Source organism: Fistularia commersonii, chromosome 18 (assembly GCF_037954325.1).
Source record: "Fistularia commersonii isolate RoL2024-O1a breed Wild chromosome 18, RoL_Fcom_v1.0, whole genome shotgun sequence".
Classification (NCBI taxonomy): Eukaryota; Metazoa; Chordata; class Actinopteri; order Syngnathiformes; family Fistulariidae; genus Fistularia; species Fistularia commersonii.
Genome location: NC_141301.1, coordinates 14,424,163 through 14,435,933, shown reverse-complemented (window position 1 = coordinate 14,435,933; position 11,771 = coordinate 14,424,163). Strand labels below are relative to the sequence as shown.

Genomic DNA, 11,771 nt, shown 5'->3' with positions numbered 1-11,771 from the left:
AGATTGGATGTTACAGCCATAATCAGCAATATTAAAATAATAAAAGGCTTGCAATATTTCAGTTGATTTGTAATGAATCCAGAATGTATGACATTTTTGTTTTTGTAATTGCATTACAGATGATAAAGAACTTTATCACAATATTCTCATTTTATGAGACAGTCCTGTATGTCTTGTGACTAATTTTACACTGAATATAGAAGTAATCCAACTAAATCATAATGTTCTATTATTATTTTTGAGGAACCGGTATATTTCCGCTTGAAGCTAATAACCTCACACGCTGGAAAATAAAACATTAAAATCCATGACATTTATTTGACAATATCACAACTAGTTTAGTCTATTCAGAGGGTGATAAAACAAGCTTTTGGAAAGACAGTATGTTATTCAAAATTAAAATCTGCGGTTTGCAAATGTTTCCTAGGCTTTTGGATGCTTTCAACGTAGCCGTCTGCAGTTTGAAATGCCGACGAGTGGTTCCTGGCTCTAAACGACTCCCACGGTTTCATTTCCCGTTAACGTCCGTCAGCGTCCGCATATAAAACAGTAAACACCAAACTGATTTACTAAAACTTACGCGTTGTAGCCGAGACCTACGTGTCGTACCTATAAATACGTGAGGACGATCACGTACGATGGGTTCTTTAATATAATACCGCATTTGTTCTTTAATAGAGTGCACGATCATATTAACCCCCAACCCTGTTTACGTCTTCTCTACAATCACTTCAAGATTGTCGGACCACGTGAGGAGAAGTCATACAACGTTGCCACCCACAGGCAAAGACGCAAATCATATGATTTGCTGAGCCTCAAGCGGGGAAAAAAAAAAAATGAGTGCAATGTCCCCTGCGGTGAGTAATACTGTACTAGCCGAGGATCAGACATGGTTAGAAAGATTTGCATACATTTTCTTTTTTCTACTTTGTTCCAAACTGCGAGCATCATGGAGGCGCCTCCTGTCCCGCCGCCTGGAGCGTCCTCCAGCAACAGCCTTTTGGTTAGCCACTTTAAAAAGGCAGGGATGCATTTTGCACTTTACAGTTAAAATGTGATATTTTTTGTTTTTTTGTTTTACAATTAAATCATACTAAACTGGATAGCAACACACACACACACACACAGACACACAAACACACACACGAAACTCTTGAGGGTATCTGCGTGGCTGCAACTTTAAGGCTCCAAATCAAATATATCCTATAATTCGTGGGACGGTGTCCACCTTTTTATACGTTTTTGTGTATAAATTGACCGAAACAAATTGCTGAAATGTACGTCCTCAGGGTGTGAGGAATGTGCTCTTTTTATTCAGCAAATTATTAAATAGTTTCTTAATACTGTGTGGAATGTGGCTTGTCATATTTTATTGTCTGCACTAATTTATAATTATGAAGGAATTCCTCGATAGAGAGTTTTGAGACTGCAGACAGGATTTGCTCTTTGTTTACAATGCTTTGACCCCCCCCCCCCCCCCCCCCCCCCACACACACACACACACACACACACACACACACACACACACACACACACCCTGCAAAAGCAAACCCCGAAGTTATCTGATATGCTCCTCTAAGATGAAACCTAAGCAACGTGTTTGTATCCCATTGGATCCTGCAAGCGCATTAGCGCAGCCGTAGCTTTTCGTTAGCAGCTGTGATTAGCGATATGTATATACATATATATTAGCTTTGGCCAGAACTTTTTTTTTGGTATTATGAATATTAATTCTATTCCAGATGGGGTATTTGCAGTTGATGCATGAATGGTAAATGCTAATAACTCACTGGATATAGATAAGGAACAATAGCGCTACACAAGAAATGAAAACGAATGAAACCATAAAATGCTAAACAATAACAAGGAAGATGTTTGCATGTGACCGCTCGCTGGTGCATAATGGAAATGAATTAAAAAAAAAAAAAAAAAAAAAAAAACTGGAATGAATATGAATAGTCCAGTTGCTTTACAAATTCTCCTCCAGCCATTTCACGTAGTTGTCTGTCATGCGGCGCGCGATCAGAAAGTCAGTCGGCCACACGGTGAACATCAGCGCCCCGTGAAATCCAGTGTCGTAGTGTTCGTGCGTCACCTCCACGCCGGCGGCGCGGAGACGCGTGGCGTACATGATCCCGTCATCCCTCAGAACATCATACTCACATGTTAAAACATAGGTCTTGGGCAGCGAACGCAAGGCCATGTCCGGTACCAGCAGGGGCGACGCCCGGGGGTCGGCGAACGACTGCGAGGATCCCTCCGTCCCGAACGCTCCCTGCATCACCGCGGGAGCGCTGTAGTTGTAATTCTTATGGTAGCTTTCAGGAAGGAAGGCGCTCCAGTTGACAAACTTCAGCAGGTTGGAGGACTCCTGGTTGTTGTGCGCGTTCGCCATCATGGCTTTAAAAAGGGCCTTGTCGGTGGTGAAGTACTCGCTCCAAAAGCGCACCATGAGAGTGCGCGGTAAAATCGGCATGTCTTGATTCTGCTGATAGGAGGGCGTGTTGAGGTCCAGCGCCTGCAGCACGGGATAAAGGAGCGCTTGGATCTTCAACTGGATCTGCTGCCCACGGTCTTTCTGCAGCTGTGCAGACACAAGCAAAAAAAAAAAAAAAAACGACATTTAAAAATGCGTCCGGGTCGAAAACGCGCGCAGGGAAAATTCCCGATAAATTAAATCCGCAAGCGTTTGACCGACCTGGTCAGAGGACCTTAACTCGATGCTCACGTGCACACGCACGTGCACAGTCAGGCATGTGCAGCTGCGCTTCGGGAGGATAATCATATCCTGTTTTGATATTCGGGAGGGTTATGAGTTCCCCGCCGAGAGTTCGGCACGTGTCGCGCTCGACGTCTCGCTCGGTGACGTGGGTTTCCGAGCACTCAGAGACATCATTTGCGCTTCCGGATGACCTGAAAGCGTAAGTGGCGCCGGGGATTTGTTTTTCCCTCTCGGCGGATTCCATATGTCTTTAAAAAGTCATGCGCTTTTGCAGCCATTCAGAAATGTGTGAAGTCCAAAGATCCAGCGTTAACTTTTTCTGAAACCAAGATGGTGTTACATCCCACGCCCTCTGAACTGTCTGCGCAGCCGCCCGGAGTGGTGCAATTATACTAGTCAGAGCGTTTCTGCAGCACTGCAGTTATTTCAAGGTTCTTTTAAAATGCAGTCATAAGTGCATGGACAAAGACGTGCATTCAGCGCAGCCTCAGGTTAGCGTTGCTATGAATGACATGAACGTGTCTGGTTTGACTGAAAAGCCCGCATTATGAGTTTCCATGGATGCTGAGACACGGGAAGCACGAGAGTCCCAGCTTTACTGTTTTTTTTTTTTTTTTTTTAATTACCAACGAAGCGGGCCGGTGTACAAAACAAGCGTGCGTGAGTCGGAGGGCTTTCGGTTGACGTTAACCGTATTACGAACTCCCTCCTGGTCCTGATCAGCACATCCTGTAAGCGTTTAGAAAACAACTTGTGTAACAAACAACGGTTCCTAACCGGTGCAGAGGCGGGAGCGGCTGTGCGTGCACTGGTGCGCCCGGCGGCGATGAAACGCAGATATGCACGGGATCAAACGTACAACTGAAATCCCCTCAGTATTTCAGCGCCGCTATGGACACCAGTGCACGTACTATTGGATATTTCTCTTCATACAAGTTGACCAGCCCTGTCACTCCTCGATGGAGGGGTTTTAGCGCCGAGGACACTTCTGCGCACACAGGAGGAGCCAGAATCAAACCGGGATGGCGATTTTATCCACGCAGCCGCAGCTGCCCCGCTGAACCTCTGCACTTCAAGCTTTATCTTTAATTGTCCTGAGTGTTTTCCCTGTCAATGCATCTCTTTCCGTGTCTTCTTCCTGGCATTTATATAACGGTGCTTCTGCTACACGCTCCGGAAATCCGGTGACAACGCCGGGCGCGTGATACCTGTAGGAAGTGTGATCGGAATACAATGAATACACGGCAACGACCACGCCGCTGTTTTTTTTTGTTTAACAGTCCAGACGGTCTGCTCTGACTGCTCTGCATACAAGCGTTCACTGTCATTCCTAAAGATGGGACGCAGCCGTGGCCTGACTCTGGAGGAAAAGGCTGCCGTCCTCCTGCCGGAACGGAGCAGATCCACCGATGGACGGACGAGAAAATGCGATTAAATTGTACTAAGCTTTATTTATTCATTTTTAATTTCATTCAGGCCGGGACCGCTGCTCTCTCTCACGTCCAAAATCTAATCGCGGCTCTTTCGAGGGGAACAAAAGAACACAGATGATTGAAATTCCAAGTCATGTGAAAGTGAAACGACTAAGTATTTCAGACGCGACGATACGAGAAAAACAAACAAAGTTATCGGGATAACACACCTCTTCGCCCTCTCATCCACACGTCTAGACAACGTAGGGTCTCCTGCATGTTTTTGGACTGCGGGAGGAACACGGAGAACCCAGTGCGATATCAAAACATTATGGTCGATGCGCTGTAAAAATGCAATCCTGCAAGTAAAAAGCGGTAATACTACATTTCACCACCAGTTCCACGAATAAGCGAAAAGCACCGCTTCCTCTTAATCCTGATATTAATCTGGTATCTCAAAATATCCTGATTACTCCGGAGACGAGGAGAATAACGGGGGCTTGGAGGAAGAAGCTGGAAGCGTCGACCCCGAGGAAACGAAGATCAAACCAAGGCCTCGTCCAAAAGACATGATAGCAGCTAACGCTAACCGCGACGTTACATTTACAGGAGGTCCGACTGCAGGTTCCCCGATGACGTTCTAGTACGTCGACCCGGACGGGCCGCCCGATTCTCCGCCTTCAGTAGCCTCCCCTTTTCTGCACGAGTCCAAATTACGAGCGCTGAAACGAGGAACGTTCCGATGTTTTGTTTCTGAAACTTCTCAGAACTTTGCTGTTTTTTTTTTTTTTTACTGGAAACCGGATCGTAAGTGTTGGACAGCTGCGCGAGCGGAGGTCACGTCCGGTCGATAAAACCTTCCCCGCTATATCCCTTTTTAGATATTACACTCCTTAAGTGAACCTGACATTGGAAACGGTAAATTGATTAGGTACCTGCTGGGAAACGGCGGCTGCCAGGTTTCCTCCGGCGCTGTCCCCTGACACAGCAATGCGCTCCGGATCTACGGAGTACTGGGCCAGTACGTCTCTCTGGAGGAAGTGCTTGACAACGCGATATACATCCTCGTACGGGACGGGGAAATGGTGGGCGGGAGCCAGTCGGTACCTGAAAGCGCAAAGCACACGCGCGCGCACGCAGACTTATCGTCGTGGGAATAGTGCTGGAAAAATAAAATCCGATTTTATCGCCGTCTTGTTTTGAAATGTCGAGCTTAAGTTTTTTGGAACGGTGCACTTGTTTCCATTCGCCTTTTCACGTCTTCCCTCTTGATGCACTCGGACCTCATCGGATTCCGAGCCTTTGAGTTCATGCTGTTTTTGTATTTTTATTAAATAAGACTCAAATTTCCCCGTCGCCGTTTGCTCGCCGCATTTCGATCAACCTTCTGACCGACCTCCGAGCAGAACGGGGGGGTCGGGATCGCCGCTTTCCGATGCTCTCTTCCGCAGAATCTTCCGGTCTGGATCCAGGGGGGCGACGTCATCTCTTTGGCGCGGCGCCGAACATTCCCGGTTCGATTCCCGCCTCCTCTACTGTGTCCCAGTGTTGTTGAGCAAGGCACTGAATGCTCGTGGTTCATCCATGATGGGTTCATTGCAGACAACGAATTTCCCCATGGGGATTAATAAAGGATAAATTCTCATGATCAGGTTTAAAGCTAACAGTTAGCGCTAGGCTAGCCACTAGTTATGCAGCCATAGTAACCTCATATCTTCCCCCAAGTCAGTGTGCTTTCCCATTTCACAGGTTCCCAGGAGGTGTGGTTGCTCCAACACTGTTATTTCTTTTATGATTATTAAATCTATCATTGGAGCGGGTCAGCTATTAGCATGGATCTGTTAGCGCTATAATGAGTATGAGATCATTAGCATCCCAACTCTATGTCCGCTTTTGTTTATGTCACATTCTCGCTTTCTATCGTTCTCTGCACCGGTAAGAGGCGGCGTTTCCTCACCGAGAGTTTTTCTCCTGCCGCGAAATGTTGGGTTTCTGGAAATCATTTTTTAGCGTGCGGTCCAGGCCTGCTCTACGCGGAACGTGTCATCAGACAAATGAGTTGTGAATTGGAGCCGCGTAAATAACATCTGACTTGACTTGTCTGGACTCCCCTCAACACGCAACTTATTATGATGCAGTTCGACCGTTCCACATTCATCTCTTACATGGGTTGTCAACACACTGAAGATATTAAAATCTTTGGAGAGATCCATTTAACACACTCAAAAACTGCATGTTTTTCTTGTTTTTTTTGGAAGTGGGGTTTGCGCTGTCCTCGGACGATCTCAATTCCACATTGCATTAGTCATCTCAAGGCCATATCATGAAAATGTGCAGAAATCGTAGCCTTTTTTTTTTTTTTTCTCCCAATGGAACAATTGCTATAAACATTGCCAGGTGACTCAAAATTTGGTGATGAGAATTTTCAGAGCTGTGAAAGGTAAGAATTAATTACTTCCGCAACAAAGACGGGTCAGAACATGTGATGTTTCAGATATTCGCCACGTTCTTCCAACCCACATGTCAAGAATGCCAACGGATGCGTCGACAAACGTTGACCAGAAGACTCGGGACGGTCCCGGAACAGTCGTTGGGGGAATCGCTTACCGACTAATTTAAAAACAAAGTTATAACACTGGCGGGCAGAATAAGCGCCGGATATGCCGTAAAAAAAACAACAGGCTTTGACAGAGCGAGCCTGGCGTGGCCCGAAAGAAAAGCAGTTAGCTTCTGTCTAGTGTGTGACTAATGAGGAACGACAGCCACATATGGCAATGGAGATGTGGAGGAGGGAAGAAGAAGTGTCCCTGAACTTTCAAATAGAGTGATAAAGCAAGAAATACTGAACGCAATGAACGGCTGAATATGTAGAAACCCGGTGCAACAGCCTTGAAACACAATCTGAGGGGGTCTTTTGTCACGTGGAAAGACGGCAGCTCAAAAACATATGAAAATATATATAAAGCTGTATACTCACTCTACAGAGAGAATCACCGCGTTTAGGTCTGTGACCATTTTTCTTGCCAGGAGATCATAGGGACTCATCCCTGCAGACAGAAGAGACGGGAGAGATGGTTTCTTTTTTAGCAATGTGCACCAGGAAAGTATCGGAAACCGATTCATCTCTGACGCCCCGCGTCGTTTACTGGAAATAACACCCTTGTGGCGGAAACGATCCCCGCATCGAGTCCGTCTGCGGTTCCGAGCGGAATCCGTGCAATTCTAATCAACAAGAGCGAGAGCGGCGAAGCGCGCGTCTTGTCTTTTTAGATTCCGATCGTCCCGACGCTCCGGCAGACGGCGTCGTCGCCTCGGGATTCTGTGCGAGGGGGGAAGCTTCGCATTTAAAAGCTTACGTCCGCGCAAATCAGTCCCGATCAATGTTACCTCTAAATTTTCAAACGTCTGGACGTACAGACATCCTCCCCGAGCACACCGAGGACCACTGGGAGCAACGTCAGACGTGCACGCTGTGTGGCCACACCTGGGATCATAGCTTCCATTTAGTCCAGGGGTGTTAAACTCAAGGCCCGTGGGCCGGATTAGGACCGTGAACAGGTTTAATCCGGCTCGCAAAACTAAAAAATACCAGGTTTGAGGAGTGACTTGAACTATAGGTACCTAACAGTAGCTCATATGTCATGATTTTACTGATCCGGCCCACCTTAGAATAGATTTTCCCCCGTGTTCCCCCCGAGTTGAAATGAGTTTGACGCCCCTGATTTAGTCCATATTCTTCCATCAGAAAACTCGCTTCCTACTTTGGCTTCGCTGCATGTTTTGCACAGCAGACCTTTCTGGAACCGCATTTCTTTTCTACTTTGGTTCGGGGAGTGGACGTATCGCATTCGCCGCCCGCTCGTTTCGCCACGATAAGGGGTTAGCATGTTAGCATTAGCGTCACTCAACCCCGCCACTTTTACTAGTGTTATATAGCATGTATGGGCAGATACACGTGCGCAAGTACTGTCAATGCTGTGATTGGCTGGACAGTTGTCACTCAATAGAGTTAAAGGATACTGAAAACATATCTAATTCATTTGCTGCGCTGGATAGGTTTTCTTATGCGCTGAGAATGTGCGAGCAGTGCCCAATTGCGCAGTTGCGCAGCTTAGAGGGAACATCGGTCCCGATCCTGGCAAACGACGGCATCGGTCGTCGGGTCGATTCCGTCGTGTGCCGCTTTATTGTCGAGGAACTGGAGGTAGGGTTCACGATTAGCTCGGGATACGCGACGGCTTTCCGTGAAGTAGAAATCATGTTTTGAAACCCCTGCTCCTACTTACGGGAGCTTCCCAGACACCATCCTCCGCCGTGCAGATATATGACAGCTCGCCGCAGCTCCGCATCGCCGCCGCCGCCGCCGCCGCCTTGCCGCTTGGGTTGGTACAGCACCACCTCCACGCCATCGAACGTCTCCTCCGTCACCCCGACGTGCTCGTCGGACGTGGGCACGACCCTCTCGGCCAGGGTGATGAAGTACATCACCCCCATGTAGTCTTTCAGTCCGACTAATTCACTGAAGTCGGCCTGCAAAGACAATTCCAGAGCCGTCGTCAGAATCCCGAGGCGCACGCCGTTTGCTTTCAGTGTTCACGTAACGCAAACATAAGGCGTCGCCTCTCGGACAATAATTGCGGTACTGTAAGCCACTCGGCGAGACGCTAAGCTGCAAAATGTGAGGGGCGAGCACACAGTCATGTGAACTCAGCCAGCTACTTGTTTTGAGGAGCTACACTTCATGATAAGTTGAACAAAGTATGACTCATGTGCTTTAATATTTGATGAGGTAGGAATTCGGGGCTGGCATGAGGCGCATCAGCTGATCGTGCTGTACTTGGACCACGACGGTGTTAAGAGTTCCCCGCTCTGAGCTGTAAGCACTCAAGTGAAAGGGGGAAAACAGAAGCTTACGTTCACTCTGTGTTGCATTCGCTGGAAAAACATTGGATTCTGGCTTGTTAATGTGTGTTTACCTCGACATTTTCCTGTCCTGGACGTGAATCGCTCTCGCTTTCTATCTGATCCGGCGACTGCAAAGACCCTGCATTTCTTTAGCATATGGTTTTCATTGTGAGGTTGTTTTTTGTTCGGGCCTAAATCCTTTTAATAACATGAAAAAGATGCAGATTTATGGGGAAACGAAAGTCGCTGCAAATTTGACATTGTCAGCTAATCATAAAGTTTGAGTGAGTATTATAGCTTATATATTGCAAAAGGCCGTGTTCTAAATCAGCTAAAATATGCACCAGAAGACACGCTAGAAGGCTATTCACTTCCCCTCCAATGATCTAGGGATGAGACGCAGCCTCCACTGCCGAGACGGAGGTCTGAGGGTTGACAAACTAGCTGAAGTGTGACCGAATACCTAAATACGACCAGGAATTCGAGATTCCGCGATCGTAACCGATCGATCCCGCGAATCGCGCCGATAATACGGCGCTAACGGAAGCTAAAACACAGGCGAGGGTTGTCGAATTCAAGTTCACACCCCAGGGTCGTCACTCAGCGCCGACGTGTTCAGATGGCGCTCTGCTGGAGAAACACCCGCGATGGTTTTAGGCCACTAACGTCTCTGAGGCGCGGTAAAGCTCGACGTTTGCATATTTCAAACCGTAAATCCGAATGAAAACATCGCCGCTGTTATTATCTGCCTGCCGGTGCTTTTCTCTCTCTAACAACAACGACACTCTCTCCCCGGCCGCGACCCCTGCGGTTTCGGTCAGTTCCAAGCAACCTGTGTTTGCGTTGCGATACACACCTGCGCCCGTCAAAGTAATGAGTAATGGGTAAAGCGGAGGAGCGCCGCGGTGTCGGGACGAAGCGCCGGTGGACCACCTTCCTGCAAATTCCTCTAATTGATGCCTGCACGTCATGTAACCGACACCTACCGGCCATACGCGGCTTCCTTAATAGGGTCTATTATTAGAACAGGTGAGCAGGACGATACAACGCATGGATTAGCAGTCTGACATAATCTGGTGTAACCGGCGTGTACATGCACATCAGCAAAATGCAGTATATGTTTACTAAGCCAGATAACACAAAAGGTGGGGGCAAGGTGACGGTTGTTGTTTAACACCTACAGTCACGGCTGTTCTAAAACTGGAATAATAAAAGGGGGATGAGGGGGAGAGGAGGGGGAGTGGGTTTTTTTTTTTTTCCTTGCAAAGTAATTACAAACACAAGAGCAGGAATGCGCCAACTTTTATATCGATCCTTACCAGGTGGCTGAGGCTCCTGAAGAAAGAGTTGGTCAGCATGAGTTTCCATCTCTCCTCTATCTCCTCGGGAATGGGCTCATAGATGTAGTAGGCGCTGAAAGAGCAGGCGGCGACGAGGAGCACCGCGTTTCCCAGCCTCATTTTCAGGAGGATAAATGAATTAAAATTGAAAAAAAAAAAAAAAAAAAGGGAGACGAAGAAGCGGAAGAGGGGGGAAAAAGTCGGTGCGTGAGAGCGCAGGTTTGCAAAGCCCCGAGCACACAAGCTGCGTGAGAGGCTGCGCCCGTCGAGCAGGCACCGACCGCGCTGCGCGTCCGACGCGTACGCACGGCTTTAACCGCGCATCCGGAGCGGCGGGACGAGGGACTGGGCAGCACGTGTTTGCTGTCAGCCCGCGGTTATCGACGACGACGACGACACCCCCACCCCCACCCAACCCCCCCACCCCTCTCTGCACCCACGCCACCCGTGCATGTGCGTCGGCGCATGTCTCCCACGGATGCATGGGGCGGCTGCAGGGCGGGTGTTGCAGAACCGTCCCACCTTGGCCCGAAGCCGCGGATTCCTCAGGTGCCTCCCATCCCGATCCCCGACGCCCGGTGGATGCGCGGCGCAGGGCGGGGAGGAGGAAGAGGAGCAGCAGCAGCAGGAGGAGGAGGAGGAGGAGGAGGAGGAGGAGGAGGAGGAGGAGGAGGGAGGATGAACCCGGTGCCAAAGACGCAAAGGCAGAGATATCAGAAGGGACTCGGTTGCCCGGTGCAACTTTGCAAGCGGTTGCAACGCGGAGGCCTATTTAAAGGCGCTTCCCGCCGCCCCATTATAATGTCTTGTTCAGGGAAAGTCACCCTAGACCCTGCAGCTGGTGCCGCTGCTGCTGGATAACCTTCCCGCTGCGACATAAGAGAGGCGACTGGTCGCGGCCACGCTTGCAAGTCAGCCAAATCTAATTATATTAGAGGTGTCTGGAGATGAGGTGACTTGTTTCCTGGCAGAACTGACCGTCATGGCAACATGACTCTTGTTTGAAAAAGTAACCCCCCCCTTGCTCCCCCCCCCCTCCTCCTCCTCCTCCAGGACAAGGACCCGATTGTCCCGCGTGGACTCCGGAGTAACGGCCCGTAGGATTGCGGCAGCTGCGTTTTTCAAACCCCGATCCCCGGACCGGGATCATCGCGGTGTTTGGTCGCGCGCCCGACGCTCGGTGACATTTACGTCGGCTTCGGATGTCGGCCCGGTGTCGTTGCTTCTACAAGCAGGGCCGGGACATTCGTGACATCATTTGTCCTTATCAGAGTTCACGACAAGGGCAGAAGTGCGGCGGACGTTTGTTTCTATCCAGCGTTCCGAGATGACCTCAGTGCTTTTAGCCCCGTTTATTTTGACAAATCTATTTATTTTTTTAGTTTTCCTGAG

The 11,771-nt window shown here is 48.8% G+C and overlaps 1 protein-coding gene across 1 annotated transcript; it reads right to left on the bottom strand.

The window, feature by feature from the left end:
* Positions 1-1,058: 1,058 nt before the first annotated feature.
* On the bottom strand, positions 1,059-10,690 carry aadac (arylacetamide deacetylase). Its single transcript, XM_086164367.1, has 5 exons — positions 10,359-10,690; positions 8,421-8,664; positions 7,112-7,181; positions 5,070-5,241; positions 1,059-2,584 (listed from the first exon to the last, which is right to left on the bottom strand). Exons 1-5 carry the CDS (start codon positions 10,497-10,499, stop codon positions 1,970-1,972), a joined length of 1,242 nt encoding a protein of 413 aa, XP_086020493.1. The 5' UTR covers positions 10,500-10,690; the 3' UTR covers positions 1,059-1,969.
* Between the last annotated feature and the right edge of the window lie 1,081 nt (positions 10,691-11,771).